The 24,486-nt window shown below is 37.4% G+C and overlaps 1 protein-coding gene across 1 annotated transcript; it reads left to right on the top strand.

The window, feature by feature from the left end:
- Positions 1–497: 497 nt before the first annotated feature.
- TNNT2 (troponin T2, cardiac type) lies at positions 498–18,287 on the top strand. Its single transcript, XM_070941587.1, has 10 exons — positions 498–526; positions 1,674–1,706; positions 3,266–3,287; positions 6,827–6,887; positions 6,995–7,111; positions 8,071–8,148; positions 8,967–9,077; positions 10,024–10,133; positions 13,146–13,236; positions 18,217–18,287. The coding sequence occupies exons 4-10, from the start codon at positions 6,834–6,836 to the stop codon at positions 18,259–18,261; spliced, it is 606 nt and encodes a 201-aa protein (XP_070797688.1). The 5' UTR covers positions 498–526; positions 1,674–1,706; positions 3,266–3,287; positions 6,827–6,833; the 3' UTR covers positions 18,262–18,287.
- Positions 18,288–24,486: the final 6,199 nt, after the last annotated feature.

The following is a 24,486-nucleotide window of genomic DNA, read 5'->3' as shown; positions in this document are numbered from 1 at the left end:
ATATTTATCATTGAATCAAAATGTAACTAATGGGCATTTTGGAGAGGGCTGGGTTTCTTTAGGAGTTACTGGAATCACAAATCAGTGATAGGTAGAACCAGAGGCAAATTGTCACCCCTTTTCAACATCCTCCTGTCTTTTTCTCTCTTCTCTGTTTCTAACACCTTCTTTTCTTTTTTCCTCATACTGAACATATTGCTTTTCTCAGAGGTCTGAATTGCTTGCTTGAAAACAGTTTTTGAAATTAGACCAAGGAAAGACCTCATCAAATTCAGCTAAATGTCACACATAACCACAGGACTGCTGTTTCCCCACTCTTTTTTTTTTTTTGAACTCTGCTCTTTTTCAGCTCTTCCTCTTCTTTCACCCACCTTCCATAGCCCAACACTAATTTTTTTTTAAAAAAATTATTGGTTCATCTCTGTATACTTGCATTTGGTGGTTATTCTGGTGTTTCATTTTGTAGAAGAAGAAGAAGAACAAGTGGAAGAAATCAAGGAAGATGCAGAAGAAGCCATAGCAGAAGGCATGCAGTGATATTCTGCTAAACTAGTTTTGGGTGATACTTTTTTGGGGGTGGGGGTTATGGGTATGACAGTAAGCTCTTTTACAATGCAGAGATGTATGAGATCTATAGCTACACTTTTATAAAGCCTCACAGTTATATGTAAATCGTTAATGTCCCTACTTCTACTGGTTTATGTTTCATGGGTATTACAAGAAAGCTCAGAAACAGAAGAAAGTAATTTGTGCTTAGTGAAAGGGAAAACATTCATTAGCAGATACCCTTTCCCCACCCCAGGTCTCTTCACGTATGCATAGAAGCATAATGCGAATTTAGAAAAATCAAGGTTTTGTTGAAACTAGCAATTCCTAATGATTATGTATATGTATATGTATATGTATATGTATATGTATATGTATATGTATATGTATATGTATATGTATATGTATATGTATTTCTCTTTAGCCAGGTTCTTCCTGGCTAAATATTATATATATGTTATATATATAATATATTATATATATATATATATATTATATAATATATATATATATATAATATAATATAATATAATATAATAATAATAATGTCCTAATGTCCCTTTTTATTCGTATCCTTTTCACATATTTAAAATCATGTTTATACTTTATCTGTTATCTTATATATGCTTGACAAATGAATAAATATATAAATTATTATATCTAAAACAGAAAGACGTATGGATATCCACAACATAAAAAGACAAACTATATATCTAATGTTCTATGCTGACTATGTGTTATTTTCTCTTTGTTTATAAGTAGGTTTGAGAAAGGGAACACTATTACTTTCACGAATACTTTGAAATGTTTTTGAAAAGTAGCATTTTATTAATTGAAAGTCACTTTGATGGTATATCTATATTTGTAGGGGCTCATGACATTATAATCTATCTAGTCCAGTTTTGATGTTACAATAAATTAGGAAAGGAGATGCTACTGACTCTGATTATCAAACAAACTAGAATGTCAGTAATGTGAGCTTTCCCAGGAATGAGTGGATGAACTGCAAAGCATCCTAGGAATGATTTCAGGCATAGCTTATGAGCAATAAAATGCATCCACAGGGAGTGGTGGTGTAGCAATGTGCTACAGTGCTAATCAAGTTCTTTGCTCCTCTTTTAAAATAGAACCTGAAGAGCAAGCTAAAGAACATGAAGAAGGTAAGTAAATAGGAAATACCTGTCCGTCATAACAGTCTGAATGAGTGATTGGCTGAAATTCTCAGAGCTCTTATATTAGCTTAGGCTGAATAAAGATTAGCTGATATGTCATATTAGGCTTGTTTAGCATCCATGGATAAAGAGGACCAAGAGAATGAGTTTAGTTTAAAATATGTTGGGAAATAGGATAGAATAAGTGATGATGTAGCATAGCTTATGATGGGACTTTTTGTTTGTTTGTTTTTGGTCATGAAGGAAAGGTGGCCTTGCTGTCTATTTCATTTTTAAAAGACATTCCAGTACACTCCAGAATACAATTATTGCACATTTACTATTGAAATATACTGTATAAAATTTGTGGTTCAGTGATTTTAAAGATATTAAAAGATGCACAGTTGTGTTCAGTAATGGATGGAAAACCATTTGATTTAATAATAAAGCTCAATTCTCAACCTGAGAGAGTAAGGCAAAAACTAAATAAGCATCTACATTTAAGGAAATCAGGAATCAAACACCCATTCTATTCACCAAGAATTAGTTTGGTATACAATAACATCCGAACATTGCTTAAAGAAGCATCTTGTTTGAAAAGGAGGAGAGGAGTATAAATATAAAACAAACAAACTATATGATTAACTTCAAAAATGAGAAAAAGGCAATCTGAACATTGGCAGATAATGCACTAATTAGAACCATTGATATGAGCTGTGGTGGCACTGTGGTTAGACTGCAGTATTGCAGGCTAATTCTGCTGACTGCTGACTGCAAGCAGTTCAGCAGTTCGAGTCTCACCAGCTCAAGGTTGACTCAGCGTTCCATCCTTCCGAGGTAGTTAAAATGAGGACCCAGATTTTTGGATTCAATATGCTGACTCTGTAAACTGGTTAGAGAGAGCTGTAAAGCACTGTGAAGGAGTATATAAGTCTAAGTATAACAAATACTAAAAATCAATGGAAGTTGGAAACATGGTTTTTATTGTTTATTTTTTAAACTGGTAATCTTCTAGTTGGGATGCAACATTAAGTTGGCCTCTAGATCAGAAATCTTAGTATGCATACAGTAGCTTCAGCAAGCTTGGGGTAAAATTTGATTGTGGTATACTAGCCAAAATATGGCAAAACAGACCAATATCCTTTACAGTTAGTGGGGAACGTTGCTAGTTACATGATTCTAGTTAAGGCTGATAACTAGTCTGCTCCTTCTCTTTACTGAGACAGAGACCACCTTAACAGTTAGTGAAAGCCTCACCTCATCAAAGTCATGATGGGAGTGGAGGTCAATATCCATGAACTCACCCAGTAATGATTAGGCATATAGAAAATTTTGACCTGAAATATGAAGAAGAGTAAACAATAAAGAACTTGAATTAATAAATGGGTGTTGGGGAGAGGAAAAAAATGGGGTGTGTGTGTTTCTTAACACTATACTAATAGACTTTAATTCATTTTGCTTAGCATTTCTTAGTCCCTCTCTGCATTTTTGTATGATACTGTTTATCCACAAAAGAAATAGCATGGTATTTATGATGTTTGATAGTTTTGTATTTGTTTTTATTGCAGGGGAATCAAAGCCCAAACCCAAGTAAGTACATATGCCTTGAGTGTTATGTTACCATAAATACATTAAAATAGAACATGTTTCTAGACTACATTTTTGTCATACAATTGCCTTGCCACGTTCAATGAATTTTATAGATTTAGATGAGATGCCATTATGTCTCATGTATAACCTGCCCATGTTTCCCCATTGGTTCTTTTTTTTTCTTTCATAAATTTTTTTAAAAAGCAAAAAATGGAAAAAAAATTATACTGGAACTGTTGTCTTCTGTGCACTTTTTATGTAGTGGCAGCAGGTCTTCCATTCTATAGGTAACCTTTTGAGCGAATAATGATTCACAAGAGGGTTGCAGTGGCTACTGATGTGGCTATTTATGCAGCCAGATGCTGCAGCAAATCACAAGACTCTGGGAACCCCTTATATCAAGACATGTGGGACAGCCAGACAAGGACACCCCCATAATCAATGCATGTAGGACAGCTAACATGGCTATCCTCATGCTCAGCTGAGACCAATACTCAGGTAGGGGCTGGACTCAAATCTTTTGCTGAAACTAATGTGCCATCCATACAACCGCTTCATTGCTCCTCAGGGAATAGTTGGCCTATAAGGAAAATAGAAAATAAGGAGAGATGGTTTCTAAGGTTTGATTGTTTAATTAGTTCTCCTCTTAGCACTGTACCAGAGCACAAAACCCAGACAAAAACAGAACGGAGACATAGACATGATGACTGAAGTTGGAAGCCATAAATATCAGCTGTTCTATCCCTGTTGTCTCTTAGCCTGCTTTCTCTTAGCTGCATGTCACTCAGATGCTTTAATCTGTCCTATTTAGCATAGATTGCCCCATTTATAGTATAGCTGCAACCAATCCATTTCACAGTCCTTTAGACCTGAAATCCTCTGGTGATTAACTAAGCTTTGGAGCAACCTGATACAAGGAGATCCCAGAGTTCTCTGCATGCAGCAGCTGTCTTGGGATCCTCCATTATCGAGATGTCATTGCAGCATCAACAGCTGTCTGCACCAGCTAAGCTACTAAGTCTTTTTAGCTTCATATTCTGTGCACCTTCTTGCAATCTTGCAATTCTTTTATCACCTTGTCTAATTCCTGCTACAAATGGCAGGACCTTCATTTGCATTCTCAATATATCTGTGAGTTGATAGACTTTAGATCAAATTAACCCTAACCATTAAACACTGGAATGATGTGAGTTTCATCTCCTAAGGTCAGGATATCAACTATCCCTCCATGCTAGTTTTTTACTCTCTCTAGTCATCAGATGAGTCATTTATTCCTACAGCCAGGGTTCTGGTTGCACTTAGACTTCAGAAGTTTGATAAATGCTCAGGCCAGCTACCTTAAATTCCTATGAATGTATTTGTTCTATGAAATTGTGATTGTCCTTTATATTCAAAAATATAAACACAGACTTCAACCTAATTCTCCTATCGGCATGCACATAAAAATTAGTTGCAATTCTCTACTTTGGAAGAAGCCCTTATATTTCTGTTGTTGGCTTATGTACTAACTGGGAATAAATTCCATCGAAAACAGTAGATTTTTTTTCTTTTATGTAAAATACTTTACATAATACTTTACATTACTTTTCTTTTATGTAAGTATTTTATATAAATAATTATGTTGTTTAAAAATACAGTGTTCAATAAAACATTGAAAATAAAACAAAAAAAGAACAAAAAAAGAGTCAAGATAAATGAAAGAAAATGAAAGGAAGTAGGCTATTTTAAAATATGAAACACAACATCATACTAAACATATTTTTATTTTTAAAAATGTATAGATAGAGGTATTCTATTAGGACTAGGAGGAATTATTAGGAATTGTTCTGATACAAATAAAAATTGAGACTAAATGTGAATAACATTTACCTTCAATTAAATGATTCTTCATGACTCAGTTCTGCATCAACTTTTCAGATAATGCTGTTTCCCATACTTTTCAATACCATTGATAAAAAATTTATATATATATACCAATGTTTTACTACAGAAAAGCTAACAACTTACTAAAACCCAAAATTGCATGCAATTCTTTGCTGTTATATTTTCTTATTTGTATTATTTTATATATTTTGGAAAAGTGTCTTATTTTATTTTCAGTAAAATTACATAGGATTATATTGCTAATAAACTTTTTTTTAAAAAATGAATTCCATAACAGAAAATACATGATTTTTTTTGATAGTTCTGGAAGTTATCTAGAATTTTTAAAAATGTCAGCTACAGAAGGGATGAGACAGATGGAAAGCAGTTGCGGCTTTCAGCCTTAAATGAAACCCTCATAAGGATAGTATTCCAATGCCAGATCTGAAGTTATTACAGCTGCTCAATACTTCATCTAAATTGGGTAAAGAAAAATAAAACTGCAATGACAGGTGGAGCCATGTTATACCTGGCAACCATTGTGACGTTCTATTTGGTGCTTCCTTTCCCCCCCCCCACTCAAAATTAAATTGGAATTACAGTGACATTGGCAATCAGTTTAAATAAATAACCCACACTAATGAAATAGTGACCATAAATATTATTTTTTAAAAAAATAATAAAAATACAATATGCGTGGGGAGTTTGGAGATCAGCTACTATACTTTTAGCCCTTTTCTAGATTTGCATTTGAAAATATGAGTTTTATTCCTTTAACATTCTGAATGTGATACTGAGACTTTTCTGTTTTTAAGAAATATTTTAGTAATGGACACATTTGGTTAAAGCATAAGATCATAAGGTTTATTTGTCAAGCATATATAAAATAACAGGTCAAAGTATAAACATAATTTGAATACATGAAAAGAGTAAGTAAAAAGGAATATTAGGACAGGGACGGTAGGCACGCTGGTGCTCTTATGCATGCCCCTTACAGACCTCTTAGGAATTATCTTAGGAATTATTTTAGGAAGATAATGCCCTTTAAATAGCACTGTGCAATTATTTTTTCACAGCTAAAGAAAGATGTTAAAAACATTTTTAAAAAAACCTACCAGTAAATACAACAGAGGTTTTAAGAAACAATGCAATTACTCTAAATTTTGTAACTTTTAATCATTTTTGTTTACAGAAAGAGCTATATCAATGTCATACAATTAGATAAACATCACATGACCTAAACTGTTTCATGTAGTTTATAGTTAAGAGAATTATATAATTGAAGACTTCCCCAAAATAAAAAATAAAAATGAGCTGTAACAAGCAATATGTAGGTTATACAGATATTCACCTAGTTCGTGGTATGCTATTTTCTAGATTAAATATTTTTTTACCTGCAAAAGTGACAATGAATGCATTTCCTTATGTGCAGACACAATATAAAACGAATATTACAATGTGTGAGTTTCACTTATATTGTCTTCGATAATTTTATTTCAATTTGGAGATAAAACTCCTCAACACCAATTTGGCCCAATGATGTGAGAAATGCAATCAAAATCAATGAATTTGTAGGTATGCAGGAAGAGATGGAGTGAATTCAAAGTATGGAATGACTTCAAAGTCAGGTATTGTATGATCTGTATTTTACTCTGTTTTTTTCCCTCTAATTTCAGATTGTTCATGCCTAATCTGGTCCCTCCAAAGATCCCTGATGGAGAGAGAGTAGACTTTGATGTGCGTATTCTTAGGCCATTGCCTTGGCCCAAACTAGTTCTTTCTTACCACTAAAGGTCTTTGAGAGAACAGTGCCAAATCTTGCTTACGCTTTTGTTGCCCTGCAGGATATTCACCGGAAACGAATGGAAAAAGATCTGAATGAATTACAAACTCTAATTGAGGCTCATTTTGAGAATCGAAAGAAGGAAGAAGAAGAGCTGATCTTCCTCAAGGACAGAATTGTATGTCATAATGGCATACTTTTTATTTAGACACTCTTTATGGTCAGACCCAATTCTCCTAACCCTCTAATGATTTAACTGTTTTATCAAAGTCACTGATTTTGCAGTTGTTCGTATGTAGCATCAAGACTGGGTTTATTGACAGCTTGTGAATCGATGATTATAACAATATGTAATTCTAGGCAATGCTAAGCAATTCTTCTTAATAGGGAATGACTGGGAACTGGACCGCACAAGCGGCAGGCGAGTGTGCGAGTACACAAAGCTTCATTTGTGCAAGGGTGGGTGTATGTGTGAAACCATCCCAGGGGTGAAATCTAGCAGGTTCTGACAGGTTCTGGAGAACCGATAGCGGAAATTTTGAATAGTTTGTAGAATCAGCAAATACCACCTCTGGCTGGCCCCAGAGTGGGGTATCCTTCCCTGGAGTGGGGTGAGAATGGAGATTTTGCAGTATCCTTCTCCTGCCATGCCCAAGCCATGCCCACCAAGCCACGCCCACAGAACTGGTAGTAAAAAAATTTGGATTTCATCACTGAACCATCCCTTCCCCCCACATCACTGCCACCACTGCCGGTCCATGGATCAGAAAAGTTGGGGACTGCTGTATTAAAGGGGAAATAAAATTGCAGATCTTTATTGCTAAAGCAATTCTATTCATTTTTAGTAAGAAATAATATTCGTAGAGAAATTTATGTCCCTAGTAAGCACATTTAAGACACTCGTTATAATATACCATCTTTATTGTTAGGAGAAATGTTTCACAATTAATTTCTTGATTTATGTACAACAATAACTTCTATGCTACTTCAGTTAAACTAACGAAATTGTACTTCAGGTGTCAACAGTTCTTGTCCCTTCTCCATTGACAACATCAAATTTTAACATAAATCCTAATTGATTGGGCCACTAGTCTTTGTTCAGGAAGATATATTAAAAATTAAGCTTGCTTTATATAGGAGCAGCGGCGAGCTGAACGAGCTGAACAACAACGGATCCGTAGTGAGCGAGAGAAGGAACGCCAGGCCCGTCTGGCTGTGAGTCTATCTAACATTTATGGTGTACTTTCCTAAGCATTACTAGTGAAGTAACTTCCTTTTCTCACTCTTTAATAATAGTCATTGGTCAATACTCATCAATAATATCAGTCATAGCAAATATTCTGGGTTAATGCTTAATATTCCATTCACATTGACTCGCCAATGTTTTCACATTAATGTTTAACTCAACATCAAGCTGAACTGTTTTGGGAGGCGACCATTGGCTTTGATAAAATTATTGTCCCATAGTTATTATATAATGATATGATTAAATGCCAAATGATACGCTATTGATTTGATTTTTTTTTAATTCAGAGGACAAGATGGTGCTAGATGCCTGACAATATAAATTGCTATATTTATAAATATAAAGTGCTAAATTTCATCAGTTGGTAATAATTGACCAATTACTGTCTATACATGCAAACATTATAACTGATAGCTTTTGCACTATTGAAAATACATGACAATTGTTGTCCCATTTATATATTTATATTTGGTTCTGTAAGAGTTCTGTACATCCAGTCTGATTCTTTAATTCTTGTCTGGGAACTGGAATCTTAAACCTAATGCTGTTCGATTCACAGAGAGAAAAGCCATTGTTAACTATTAAATCTTTTTTTAATTGTCTTTTGGTGCAGTTGAACAACTTAAACAAGAACTAATTCAGAATTATCACTGTTCTGGCAAACTTTATGGCAAGAATTAGACTGCATTTATCTGCTATTGTCTTCTTAGTGGCATCTACTGGGTAAACATTTGACTTTATTGTACATTCTCTATCCTTCTGAAAGACACATCTCCTTTCTTGGTAGGAAGAGAGAGCTCGAAAAGAGGAGGAAGAAGCTAGGAAGCGGGCTGAAGAGGATGAGAGGAAGAAAAAAGCTTTCTCCAACATGCTTCATTTTGGAGGCTACCTTCAGAAGGTGGGTATATGACTGTTGTAACAGGTGACTCCATTGCAAAAAAAAAAGTTGTATAAACTGTGTATACATTAAATTATATGGATGAAGACACATTTCACAAATACTTGTCATTTAAACAGATGTACATTATATCTTAAGGGACACAGTGGCTCAGTGGCTAAGATGCTGAGCTTGTCGATCGAAAGGTCAGCAGTTCAGTGGTTCGAATCCCTAGTGCATAACGGTGAACTCCTGTTACTTGTCCCAGCTTCTGCCAACCTAGCAGTTCGAAAGCATGTAAAAAAGAATGCAAGTAGAAAAATAGGGACCACCTTTGGTGGGAAGGTAACAGCGTTTCATGTGCCTTTGGCGTTTAGTCATGCCGGCCACATGACCATGGAGACCATCGGACAGCAGTGGCTCTTCAGCTTTGAAGTGGAGATGAGCACCACCCCCTCGAGTCGGGAACGACTAGCACATATGTGCGAGGGGAACTTTTACCTTTACATTATATCTTAGTTTAAGGTGATGCAATCTGAGCTGTTTGCTGTCCACATTCTAATTATCCAGTTTCTAACTACAAATTCAAAGCCTCTCCTCCCCAATTATTTTATTCTTCTTTTTAAAACTTTTGAACTGGATTTGATTTGCCTAGTCCTTCAAACAAAAGACCTGCTCGGAGGAACTGCTTTGCTTTGTCAAACAAGTGAAGGCTGAATTCACAAATTTTGAACTCAACATCTTCCCTCTGCTCTTAGAAAGATCTGCACTAATGTATAAAAATAATTTCATAATTGCAGTGCCCTTTGAAACTTTTTTATTTTTACTTTTAATCCACATGCACATAACATTTTGCCCATGAAATGGCCACTTAATGCATATGTGACTTCTCAGATTCACCACTGGAGAGAAGCAATTTGGTTGAACTTGACAGCCACTGATGTCACTCATGAATTGATTTCTTTAGACAGAGAAGAAAAGTGGGAAGAAACAAACAGAGCGGGAAAAGAAGAAAAAGATCCTCACTGAGCGTCGTAAACCCCTGAATATTGATCATTTGAATGAAGACAAGTTGAGGTGAGAGGGGAGCTCATTCCTTAGTCCAGAGGTCTTCTGTTCTGTCCCCCTTCCTCACACAGGCAAATGTAATACCAAGCATGCCTGCCAATATTTTATTAGGTAAACAGATTAGAATTCTTGGCAGACCAAGGTTTTGGCAGCAAACTGCCGAATGCCTGCCAAGACCGTTTTCACTCCCATAAAGCAGAAGAGGACTTATCTTCAGTCCGTTCCAGGAGCAACAAATTATCCACGAGCAAGAGTTTAGTCAATGTTCAGTCCAAAATATATCCAAGCTGAATTTCAGAGATCACGATGTGACTTTCAGGGTTTAACTTTGTCCGTCACAAAGCCTGAAGAGCAATCCCACCCACTTTTATTCCTGGTGGGGCGTGGCTCCGTAACTCAACTCAACTCTGGCCCTCCAACGCCTCTTCCGTTGCTGCGCACGCTTCTCCCTCCGACGCTGCCTGGGATCAAGCCAGGATTCATCATCCTCGCTCCCTATCAATTGGTGCTCCGATATGCCTTCCTCCTGGCACTTCCCAGGCTGTTCCTCCTGGCCTTCGGATGGAACCTGAGGCATTGCCAGAAAGGCGGGTCCTGGAGAGGGAGGCCTTGTCAGTTCCTCTCCATCACCGTCTGAGTCCTCTTCCTCTGTTAGGACAGGCTCGGGAGTTGGGGTCACAACATCTTCAAACTTGGCAGCTTTAAGCTATGCTGGCTGGAGAATTCTGGGAGTTGAAGTCCACAAGTCTTAAAGCTGCCAAGTTTGAAGACCTCTGCCTTAGCCAGAAGACATTGCTGGAGGGTCTTCTTTTCTTCAGGAATAGAAAGCAAGAAATGAGACTGGATTTTACTTGCTATTCCTTCTATTTCTTAGATATGATGTATGGTCGGGCACAAAGCAAATGTAGCCTAATTTCTGTCACTAATGTCACTCTCTCAGAGGATGGCATGATCCTGTTACAACCAAAAAAGAGCTGATGCTGAACCATTTTCTAGTTCCAAGATAAATAATTGTAAATCCTATTTACTTTGGTTATATCCATGCATACCAAGCAGTTTTGCATAGCGGGAGAATATTGGGGAACAAATGGTGTAAGAAATACTCTAGAGCATAGTTATCAAACTTGCAGCAACACATGGCTGTCACGTGACGTATCACAATGTTTTTTCCCTTCGTGGAACTGGGATGGGTCTGCATGTGATGCATCTGCCAGTTTGACATCCCTGCTCTAGAAGCACAATAAAAGTAAACATACACTCAGTCTCTGAAAAGGGGTGAGGAATCTATGGTCTTCCAGAAATTGGTTAACTGCCATGTGGCAAATGTAACTCCAATGTGGGCAAAGTACAAAGCCAAGCTGGTGTTAAAATGTTAATATATATTAGAGATCCCTAAGCAAATGGCAGTAGCCAAACAACTTTGATTTTTAATAAAGCTGAATTGGATCAAACCTTGTTAGTATTTAGATTGAGATCATCAGGGAAGTCCAGGGCAGAGTTTTACACTGGGAAGTAAAAAAAAAAAAAATCTGGGAAGAAAACAGTAGCAAACTACTTCTGTGTAGTTGCTATGAAAACAATAGGGATGTATTCATAAAGTCCACCAGAAGTCAAGCTCAAGCCAAGAGACTCTTTAGTTTTTCCTAAATCAGTGTTAGTATATCCAGATTCAATTCTCCAGCCAGCTGTAGAATTCTGGGAGTTGAAGTCCACAAGTCTTAAAGCTGCCAAAGTTGAAGATCTCTGGTATATACTAATGTTTTTCTCATCAGGTAATTTATCAGGGTTTTGACATGTTTACAGTTCGTTAAACAGAATTGTCAGTTTGACTGCCCACAATTTGCCTTAAGAGATACCAGCAGGATTATATCTTAAATAGGTGCTACATAATTGTAATGATGACTGGTTGGGCGTCAGGCCGAAGAATGTACACTATTGCTGGCATCTGAGCTAAACAACAAAAACAACAACAACAGACCACTAGAGGGTGCAAAGATCACATAGAAAAAATACACAACTTCAAGAGACTGGTTGAGGGTTTTAGAAAACGCTGTGTCCTGCCAAGGGTGGACCACATTACAGAAAGGAGAGATTCTCATTTTTTTCTCTCTTCAGTCTTTTCCTATTTTTGATTGTTTGTTTTAGTGTCCTTTCCATAATAATTAAGGGGAGGGAATAATTCTAATCATCTTAAAGAGGTAGTACAAATTAGTCTACTGTTTGGAAAGTGCATCAGAGCTCAAGATTTAAGTGGACTTTTATATGAATCCTTCTACAATTATTTTATGGTTTACATGGGCTTTCTGGAGTTGTGATTTCCAGAGCTTGAACAAAACCAGATGTGTAAACCAGGGGTGAAATGCTCCCAGTTCGGACCAGTTCGGCTGAACCGGTAGTGATGGTGGCCGGTGGTTCAGAGAACTGGTAGCGATGGCAACGCGAGGCTCCGCCTACCTGCCCGGTTTTAACCAGGAAGTAACCTGTTTTTTATTCTCTGTGCATGCGCAGAAGGGTTTGCGCATTCCCAGAGGGTCCAAGCACGCACATGACGTGCGGCATGTGCACTTTTGAACCGGTTGGGAAATTAAATAGATTTCACCCCGGTGTAGACCAATGAAAAAGGAGAAAAAGAGAGGTGGTCAGGTTTTCCTCTACAGGGCTGGACTTTCATATGGGCCAGAAAATGTGAGGAGGCATGTGCTTCTTACAAGGTTATCCCAAGGAACCAACCACTGGATACTGTTTACCATCTTAGATATTGCTACACTGGTTTGTTCAAGCTGTTCCCTACTTATCAAAAGGCTAAATTCTGAAAAACCGGTCAGCATATAAACTCATTAAATTAGAACGCAATACAATCTCCATCGTCCCTTCTGCTATGGTGAATGGTCATGCTAGCTATAGTTCATGCATCAGATTGGGAAAGGCTGCTCTAGAGCAACATGCTCCCATTATATATTTCACTTAATTTAGAACTAACATGACTAGTATCTTTATTAATGTCATGTCTTCTCAAATCAGGGAAAAGGCCAAGGAACTGTGGCAGAGCATTCATGAACTCGAGGCTGAGAAATTTGATTTACAGGAAAAGTTCAAAAGGCAGAAATACGAGGTAAGTCTAAACATCGATATCAATCTCTTTACAGCTCTGGCTTCTGTATAGGGCTGTGATGGCGAACCTATGGCATGCGTGCCAGAGGGGGCATGGAGAACCCTCTCTGTGGGCACGTGCACTGTCGCCAGCTGCTCTTCTGGTTTCCAGTGCATGCATGTGCACCAGTCAGCTGGTCTTCCTATGCACCAGCCACCTGGTCTTCGGGTTTCCGCCATGCGCACTGGCCACCTGATCTTCGGGTTTCCGGCGCTCCGGCTTGTGCAAAGACCAGCTGGCTGGTGCACATGTGTGCATTGGAAACCTGAAGACTAGGTGGCCAGTGCGCGCATGTGCGCCAGCCAACTGGTCTTTGGGTTTCCGGCGCTCCAGCGCATTCCAGTTTGGGCACTCGGTGCCGAAAAGGTTCCCCATCACTGGTATAGGGTAATCAAATGCTACTTCTTACTAAGACCGAGTGAAATTAAAGGAAATATATTGGATCTTTTGGGAGCTTTGTAGAATTTTTTTTTTAATTTTTTGAGAATATTTTCATAATTGAAGTCAAGTTATGTCAATGTAGCAGCATGCATTATTAAAAGATCTGTAGTCATGAATAGTGTACTGCGCTGTTAACAATGTACAAATTCTATAGGACACAAATGCAAGCTATGCATCCATAAAAGTTATCTTGGGATAGTTATCTGCTCAAAGAATTTTTCCATTTGACCTGGAAATGAGCTGTCCGTAAATGATTGCGGATGTCTCAGTAAAACTTGTTGTACAGCTGAATACAGGCCTGTGATTCAGTACTGTCATTTGTATAGTGCAAAAGTTTTTATAACTGCTTTGAAACCACAAAGCAATCCGCCAACAAGTAGAGCAGTGTTTCCATTCCTCTCTGTAATTATCACAAGGGAGCTAAATGGGAAGATAGTTATTCTTTTAAGTACATGATCCCTAATTGGCTGGGATCACCTGTGCAACTGATCCAGGAAGAATAAGAATTGCTTTTATACTCAATTAGCTTCCCTTGCTTTGAGGAATATTATTGTGTCATGCCTTCATGAAATACTGTTAATGACAAAATCCTTCATTGGCTGGTATTATTCATATTTCTGTGATCAAGAAATATCAATCAGGAAGTGGGTGGACTGAAGCAGAATGGACTGAAGGAATCATGTTGATGATTGATCTCAGAGAAAGTTGAATATTTTCCTCATTTGGGTGTTCTAGTAATATTTTCTTTGCACTGAAGTCACTACTGAAAATGAAAATGGACAAGCTTTCAACACAATCTTGGTATTTGCTTTTTTTCCCCTTTATTTTCACTGCAAAATGACCTATTTCCCCCCCAAACAAGAACAGATAGGCATGAGTAATCTGTCATGACCATCTAAATGACAATCTAGATTTATTTCCATTTGGAACCAACATCATAAGTCAGTACTGAAGAGTGAAGTTACTTCTGTGCTTCAAGTAACAGTTTAAACCTGCTTTCCCTGACCTGAAGAGTTTTATTTGTGCTTGGACTACAATTATCAGAATTTCTCAATTGGCAAGGGGAATTCTAAGATTTGTATTCCCAATGTATGTGTGCACCCCAGGTTAGCAAAGGATATTTTAGGCATAGGAATAGGAGAAAGACCTTGAGAAATGGGGTAAAAAATGCTGCTTAGATAACAGTAAGATAAGATAAGGCCTAGCCCACACTGCGCAATGGGCAGGGAAAGAGGTGGAGAAGAAACCCTCCCTAGCTTTTCAGGCTGTAAAAGTGGCAGTAGGAGATTTGAACCTTCAGACTTGCAAAATGGACGTCAGCTTTCCCAGGCAGACCAAACGGAAACAAATACATTGTAAAGCTCCATTAACAGAATCTTGCAAGTCTGAAGTCCCATTTTGCAAATGTGAGGTTTTCTACAAATCTCATGGGACTTCTATCTTCTGCATACATAGATCCATTTTGTCTACATCAGAATTTACATTCAAAAAATGAATTTGCTGTTAACATTTATGATCAGCTATCTTTCTCCTTCTCCTCATGGATACTGGTGTTATTCAGGTATCAAACTGAATATTTAAGATCTGTTTCTCAGGATCACCATCCCTATCTTTCTTTTAATATTTCCTTTGCAAATGTTTTAATGTTTATAGAAGTAATGAGCTCTTCATTCAGCCTTTGGTGAAGGAGAATGAAACCCTTCACTTCATTGTCAATAAAAATTGCTCACCACTTTTAAAAAATGTTTAATTGTAATTTACTTGTTTGAGCCATTGAGAATCAGGTGCATACAAGTTTCATACTTTTTTATTAATAGTATTTTCATTTGATATTCACCTATACTATCTGTGATCTAAACAAAAAAGCAATAAAAACACAGCATGGCATAAACCAGTGTTAATATAATCAATACCTAATCCCAGTAGTGTCATAATTTAAATCACTGACAAGTACTGTCCTGAAAAGTTCTTCTAGCTTCATAAAAGCCTTAAAATATTTAAATATATTAAATATTTAAAGGCCTCTAAAAATTGCATTGCTTAAGATGGAGTAAATTCTAAAGAGTAAGAGCTAGATGGAAGAAAGCTTTGAAATGGGGGGTGCCTATTCTAAGATAAGAAAAAATTAAGTAATCCTGATTGCATAAGTGAGTCCAGTCTGTGGGAATATGAATTATGATTGAGTGGCATTCTTATGGATATGGAAAGTCAGCACCAGCAGTTTAAACTACTAACACATCTGTCAGAGTTCCAAGTAACATCCCCAACGAAATCAAATTCCGAGCCTTGAAATTCCTCAACGCTAACTTTTATTAGAGATGTCATATTGACACATCTGGGAAAACCCGAATCTGAGAGCTTCCGGGTTTTCCACACCCAAAAGAAAGCTCAAGTCCTTGCCCCTCACCCACATGTTCACCACACATCCAATCATATACAGTCCGGAACAGAAGATATCCTCCTCTTCTTCTCAGCACAGCTGCAGGGCATCTTGGCCTTGACTTTCTATAAAGAATTTTATTTTGGCTACATATCTTCTTCATTCTATACTATCCCCCCTCCCAACTTCCCACAGTAGGCTTGTGGCAGGCCTGCAGCCTGAAGGCACAAAGGTAGAATGATGGCTTCTAGGCAGTGGTGGGTTTCAAATAATTTAACAACCGGTTCTCTGCCCTAATTATTTCTTCCAATAACCAATTCACTAAACTGCTCAGAAAGCTAACAACCGGTTCTCCCGAAGTGGTGCGAACTGGCTGAATCCCACCACTGCTTCTAGGTCTGACAACACCCATATATTCAGCCACTTTAAGAATTGGCAAAAAAGGGGTGAATTGGGAGAGATCCAAGCCTATAGAGACCATGCAATTCTGGACTTAATCCAGAACACAGAAAGCAGAGTTAAGAAACTAGGTAGCAAACTGCAATAATAATTCAGGAGAGACACCAAGATAGGAACTAATCAATAGTTTGAAATGGCTGAATTCTCCAGAGGTTCAGATGGTGAAAGTTTAAAAAAAGGTGGATTTATCCATGAAAGGCTATAATATTCTCCTTTCTCTAACCCTAACCAGATTTCCATACTTACTGCACGCTGTGATGAGTTAAGCAAGTAGTAAGTATAGCCTGTTTCCTGGAAACATCATATATGGTGTGGAGATATGTATGCAACTCGCTGCTCTCAATAGTGTCCTCAATTGTCCTGTGAAGTCTGGATGCTATCAATGCCTTTTCAGATAACTTCGTTGTTCTTTGGCATGTTTGCCTGCTTGGTTTGCAATGATTCCTATAATCAAATTTAAGTCCTGTGAGGTCAAGCAGTCTTTTGTCTTTTCAGCCATCGACAGGGCTATGGACATGAAAAATATTTTGGAAGCTTTCTTTTCTAATTGGAACCCTGTACCAGAAGCAGCAGCAACTAAGCAGCCTAACCTAACTAAACAAATATTGCTTTTCCAGTTCTCCCTTTCTTTTACTCCAACCTTTGATCCTTCTCCTAAATAGAAGTATTGTGATTCTTTTGCTTTTGGCAATGAACGTTCCAAGATCCTTTCCTGTTAACTTCATTATGTATCACAAATTATTAGAAATGTTGTAGGTTAACTAACATTAAACTGTTTGTTCATGTTGTATATGTATCTTTAGTTGCTTTGCGATTTCTTCTTTTTGGAATTCTGAAAATTAATCAACATAAATTATGACTGGCTGACATTTCAATTACCCACGTAGTAATGCAACGTAGTTTTATGGTATTATTAGTATTCCTCCCATTTTTATGAATGCTTTGAGTGAACTCCATGAACAGGACATGTTTGTACAGAGAAAATGCATAATGTTCAAAATGGAGAATATTGTGGAGCTGTGCTAAAGAAAGTACAGTTTCAAGAAATGCAGATCCTGCCACAAATAGCAGAGCACACCTGAAAGGAGAATATTCACATGCCATTCTGTTGCTAGAAAAGAACTCAATGGGAACACGTCGGAGAAGCAATCTGAAAAATGAAGCCCTCAGAGATATAGTAGAGCAGGCAACTGAATTTAAATCTCCTCTTCATTGAAAGAAGGCATATTGTAAGAAAAAGTTATACTGATATAACCAAAAAAAAGGAAATAAGGATGGAGGTAAATAAACATACACCAACCAAATATGTTTCTGGTTCTCACTTTGACATCTGCTACCGCCTACGGCCTTCCTGACTATTGGGGATAATGTCTTTGGTCTATGTTCTTTTCTTGGCTTCATACCAGTGGTGAAATGCACTACCTTCGCTACTGGTTCAGGAATGTGAGCGCATGCGCCTCTTCTGCACATGCGCAGAGGGTCAAAAACAGGATGTAATGACGTCCAGGTGGGTGGACGGAACCTCCTGCCTTCGGCGCTACCAGTTTACACGAGCTGGATAAATCCAGCCAGATTTCACTGCTGCTTCATACTGTGCTGACACAGTAGCTCTCAGGCTTTCTTCTTCTTGAAACATCATTACCTATTTATTTTTCTTCCAGATTAATGTTCTACGGAACCGCATTAGTGATCATCAAAAGGTGTAAGTACTCAGAACATGTAGTAAAAGGTCTACCATGTTTCATAGCATCAAGCAGTCCCAGTAGATCTTCCACATTTATCTCTTTTTTTTTCTTTGCACTTCACAAATCTTTCCAACTTTAATGTGTGCTCTCCTTTTTGTCTTTTTTTTTCTTTTCCTGTTCTGCTTCATTCATTTCTATTAATCCTTTGCTCTTCATTTCTTGCCTTTTCTGTTATTGCTACCCAAGGCTAATGAATGAAGACAACACCTTCTGTAACTTGGTGTTCAGGTGTCTTGAATGAAGCACTTCTACTATTGGCAACTTATATCATTCACTGCTACTTTTTTATTGTTTTTCTTATTTAATTTCTTTGTCACTTATTTCAATTGAGCTTTCTCACTTTCTCTTCTGTCTACCATTTTTATAAATTTTGTTTTCCTATTACTATTTATTCTACATATTGGGTGTAGGAGAGACATTAAAAAATTTTATGAAACAGAGTGATATCAAGAAGGCTCCCACTGCAATGATGTATGAGACAATTTTTTATGGGTCAGCAACAATATCCTACCTTTGCCATTAGTGGATCTTTCCCAATTAGCTGACTAGATCCACTCCCAGACAATTTAGTATTCTCCAATAAAGTTGGATTATAACTCTCAAAATTCTAAACTAGGGGTGTCAAACTTGATTTCACTGAGGGCAGCATCAGGGTTGTATTTGACCTCTGGAGGTAGGGGGACATGGCCAGCTCAATGTCACTCATGTTGGGGGTGCCTGTGTGGTCCGAGTGCTCCGCCAGTGAAATTGGGCTCCCGAGTTCCGTTTTCACCTGCAACGGCCTCCTGCAACCCTCTGCCATCAGTGGCCCTCCCGAGCTCTGTTTGTGCTGGTAGCGGCACCACAGGCCAATCCTTTGCTGTTTCCAGGGCAGCTCCATGGGCCAGATCTAAGCACCCCGTGGGCTGGATCCAGCCTACAGGCTTTGAGTTTGACACCCCTGTTCTAAGCTATCACAGACATTATAGTCAAACACATCTGAGAAGAGACATGTTGGTTAAGGTTGTTTTATTCTTTCCCATCCCAATCTAATTTGTAGCTCCCACATTTTTCTCTATTTCTTCATGTTCATTTCTAATTTTCCTTCTCCAGCTGCAGTTTTCACTAAGTTCCTTTGCACCACCTTTTTCTTTTCATCTCTGAGCATCATTACTTTCTCATAGAACCTCATTCTTCTCATTCTTTCAGTGCACCTCCTTACTAAGTACAAGAAAGGTGCATTAATTAAGATGCATTTCTAATACTTTTCTGTGGCATGGCTTGTTTCAGTTCAGTTTTACCACAGTATGTGTTTTGTCAAAATTCAGCTTTGAAGTGGAAACCATTCCTCACCTATGGATCATATAATTCATTTTCTGAGACCCAGAACATTCTGTGTCTTATCTGATGTGTCAGAACTATTCTACTCAATTATGAACTATCAGCCAACATTGGTATCTTTCCATTTTCCTTGGCTATGCCTATCAGTTCAGAGATGAGAATAAAGGCACAAAGAGGCTAAAAATGCCTTGGTGTTATATGCATGGATTGTAGGAGTCAGTCTACACCAAGTGGAAGCTCTTGATACTTTTTATCTTTATATGGATCCTGCTTCTCTTATTGATGTGAGCAAAAAATATAGCTGTTTGTAGACTGGAATAGTTCCAGATTCCTATTTCAACCCAGAAACAAATGGCATCTTGATTAGGAATGTCTTGGATTTTAGATTCATCAGATAAAACTTATTGGTTAGACTAATCTACTGAGCACTACTAAACTATATTTCTTCTTTTGTCTCCTCATTTATTTCAGGAAAGGGTAAGTAGCATGTTGTGCCCTTTGGGGTGTATTGATCTGCTGTGCTAGTTTGCATTGTGAAAATACTTAAAGGAATGGCTTTAAGCATCACTCTATGTTATCATTGGTTTCACAGCAAATCCTGATTTCTTATCTATCTCTATTGATGGCCAACTTAGGTTTTGTGCAATGCTTCTTATGCTCTGATTTCAGTTTTATTCCTGGATAATCAGGGAAGTGTCAGGGGTTTTGTGCCATTAAACACTGATATTTCCTCTCTACCTTCCAAATTTGGTAGCATGATCGGAGGATGCTCTGGAGGCTGATAATAGGGAGCCTGGGCTACTATAGAAAGTGGAGGAAATGATAATTTTGTCAGGTCAATAAAAGATGAGGTTATAGGGACTAGCAAAAATGAATAATAATGGTAATCTGGGAAATCTCTGTGAATCTTTTCAGGGTAATAAATATCATTCTTAATCTGCCCTCAAATTTAGGAACAGCTGTTGCCCTTTCAGAGAAACAAGACAAATGTATTGGCTAGACAGAGAGGATAAAGAATTAAACCAAATGTTTATAAATTTCCTAGTTGGTTTGTCACAGCCCATCTAAAGCTGGATGGTATCTCTAGCTTGCTTCAGCGACATTGCATTCTTGCTCTTTAAAATGTTTTCCGAATGGCTCATGCATGGCCTATGTCCAAAACACCATGCAATTTTGTTTACAGAACAGTCCACTTAAGGGAATGCTCAGTGTTAAAACTGGATAGGCAAAATTCCATTTAGTATTCTTTCTCAACCTGGCATTCTCTAGGTATTCAGGACCAATTCCCATAATCCTCAGTAGCAAGGACTATGGTATAGCTGGGCACCATTTTCAGATCCCAGGGTTACACAACTCACTGAGGAGTATATACATAGGCAAACAGTTACATATGTCAATTTATACTAGTGTACCTCAAATTTGGCAGCTCTAAGATATGTGGACCTCAATTTGGTGAACAGTTGACTTGTGATAAAAGTTTATTCATTAGTTTTTTTAATCTCATTTTATTACTTTATAAGTAACTCAAGGCACTAAACATCCTCCTCTTTTTCTCCGCAACAACACTTAGTAAGACTTCCCATGGCTGTATATGAAGTTACTAATTGTTTGCTGAAGCATCAATCCAGACAAAATTAGGGAGAAAAATATTTTATATCACTACTTCTTTTATATTTTTACTTATTCTTCTTAATAACCTGGAATAATGGGAGATTAATTACAGTTATTCTCTAATTTTGCCAATATCCCACCTTTTTCCAATTTAATTTGAGAGGACTTAATAAATACTTTCAAGAGGAGAGCTAATAAAAGATACATTGTTTCCTCTGCTATCTTTTATCAAAATGAAATTATTCTGTAAAACTGGTAGTGATCACACAGATAATCGCCATGTCAACTTGTTATTTACTAGCTTGTATGTTTTTTTATGGTAAGAAATAAATATTTTAATAAATGTACAAATAAGTAAAGAAATAATTGTAGAGTACCATACCTTATGAAAACCAGAATTAAAATAAATTAATCATCATCATAAACAATAAACTATTTTATCTTACCTCCCTCTAGTCTCCTTTTGACTTAAACCTGAAAAGAATTCAACATTGATAATCTTAGTCCTATTTGGCCTTTCATCCAACTATTGAGTATTGATTTATTTGGAAGAAACAACCTATTTTCTAGCTTAATCAGAAACAAGTGGAAAAATACTGTGGAAAGCAAAAATTTACAGATTTGCAATTGAGTATAAACATTCATTGCAAGGCCACATTATATATAATGTCTACTGGCACAAGCTTCCTTTAATCTCATACTCATTTTAAAAGAAAATACTTTTTAGCGTACATTCCTCACAATTTTAGCAAAAAGAACAGATTAATCCACGCTGAAGCATTTTTAACATCTTCCTGTAAAAAACAAACAAACCATAAATGTAGTGTAGAATTGTATTTGGTGAAAATGCTGAAAATTAATTAGCCCCACTTCCCTCATAAAATTATAGTTCCCAAGGCTCATTAGAGAATGAGAATCATCTTGAAGTCTTGGGTATAGTTATGGCTTTTAAGGCACAAGCTGATTTTCCCCTTAGGGTTCCACTTCCTTAGCACACAACTCTTACCTTATTATGCATTAAACATGATGTGTTTTTACTAAGCACTTGCCTTGCTCTTCCTTCAGAGACATTTGTGAGCCCTCTGAGTACCAGATTGGTTAGCTTGGGCTGGGCAAGGTCTCTGAAAGGATTCTGCTGAGAGCTCAAAAAAAAAAAAAAAAATCTTGTGAAAAGCAGGGGTGAAATGCTCTCATTTTGGACCGGATCGCCTGATCCAGTAGTGATGGCGCCGGATGGTTCAGAGAACTGGTAGCAAAAATCCCTGCCCCCCCATGCCCATCTGAGCCGCGCGATCATCAGAGGCTTTTTTTTATTATTTTTAAAAGCATTTTTTCTACAACCTCTTAAGTGGAAAAAATGCTTTTAAAAGTAAAAAAAAGCCTCTGATGATCGTGTGGCTCAGCTGTGATCATCAGAGGCTTTTAAAAGCATTTTTTCTACAACCTCTTAAGGTTGTAGAAAAAATGCTTTTAAAAGTAAAAAAAAAAAGTTGGCCACGCCCACCCAGTCACATTACCCCCTCCCCATCAAGCCACACCCACAGAACTGGTAGTAACAAATTTTACATTTCACCACTGGTGAAAAGCCTCTCTTCATGCCCCTTTGTTCAAAGCAAAAGTAGATCCAGACCATTTCTCCCTACTCCCCTTTGCTTTGTTGAGACATTTGCAAAAAAAAAAAATCACAAAAAAAACTCCACAGAAATTCCTCATTTGTTTTTTTCCTTTCACAATAGCTCCAAGGCTGCCCGTGGAAAGCCTGTGGTTGGTGGCCGATGGAAGTGAAATGTGTATCCTGTCGAGACTCTGAAGACAGCCATTCAATACATTTGATCCACTCTCCCAGTCTGTGTGGTCCAGATAACTGCACCAACTTGTCTAGATTTTCCAGAACAATCTGCTTTCTAAAGGCCTCACTCTATAACTGCACAGCTCCAGCACTGCACGATGGAAATGGACAGATTACCTGTCACTCAAGTTAATACATTTGTGTCTGTAAATAAAGCAACTCAAAAAGCTGTAATTATTTTCTTTGCCTAATTTTATCATTTGCTTTTTACTGTGTAATTTTACACAGTAAATTTTAAAATTTTAATCTTAAATAGAAAGGAACAGACCTCTTTTAATCCTGGAATTCTTCATATATTGCTAAGAGAATGTACCTTTAAAAAAGTCATTCCAACTTGGAATCTTATTGCTATTAATGATTTTGTTATTGGAAGAAGTCCGTTTATCCTGTCAAGAATCTTATTTTAGAGATCACCCAGATTTGAAAGCTGATTGTTCTTATGCAACACTCTCTATCCATATGGTGCTTTATAACATGTATGACATGTTCTCCAGGTTACATGTGGCATCTCCAAGCTATATGTCATAGAAGTTCTGGACCATGTCACCCACTGGATTCTGAACTCCAGTACTTCCCTCCAAGACACACCCACACATACACACCCCCACACACCTTCAGTTTAGGAAGTTCAAGGAATTTTCAAGGCAATTGCTTCCTAAGCAACAATTTACTGTTTTCAATAGCAGCAGCAACAGCAATTAATGTATTGATTAATCATTTGACCATATTAAGATAAGGGCTTTGGAGCTAACTAGATTCCTCTGAAGAAAAGGAGAAAGCAGATAAAACTACTTTGCCAACTTCTCCCCGATTCACTTTGTCTCACCTCTATGTACCCAGGAAGACTCACAAGGAACTGTGAACAGTCAAAACCTGGAGCAATCCTGGCTGTGTTCCCCCATGTTTGTCTTTGTAGTAAACAAGTGCAACAACAAATAAGCAAAAAGCCCACGCCTGACATAATTGTGAAAAGCATGTGATAAAAGTGACAATATGCTGTCCTTTGGCTTCACAACACATATTCATAATGGTTTTTAAATAGAAGTGGGTGAATTGCGCTTTGCAGCCAGTTTGATTCCTCTTGTAACAATCCTTCAGGCTTTTTATTTGTTTGTTTGCAAAATAATAAAAAAGGTTTAGTAGTTAAAAACATAGATGAGGGACACATTAGCAATTTATTATCTTGTTCTTTTATGTGATCACCTGGGGTATAATTTCAAAAACAGGCGAAACTATGGAAGAGAGAACTAATGGAATGACATTTTTGCATTTTCCTACTGATTGGCTGATGGGAGCACCAATTGGCTCGTACTTCTGTCGCTTATGCTTAGTACTTTGAGGTCATAAGCAGTGGTGGAATTCAAAATTTTTTACTACTGGTTCTGTGGGCGTGGCTTGGTGGGTGT

The sequence above is a fragment of the Pituophis catenifer genome, unplaced genomic scaffold (genome assembly GCF_029215685.1).
Source record: "Pituophis catenifer annectens isolate HBS135680 unplaced genomic scaffold, rPitCat1.0.hap2 SCAF_3, whole genome shotgun sequence".
NCBI classification, from domain to species: Eukaryota; Metazoa; Chordata; class Lepidosauria; order Squamata; family Colubridae; genus Pituophis; species Pituophis catenifer.
This window is presented reverse-complemented; position numbering and strand designations above follow the sequence as displayed.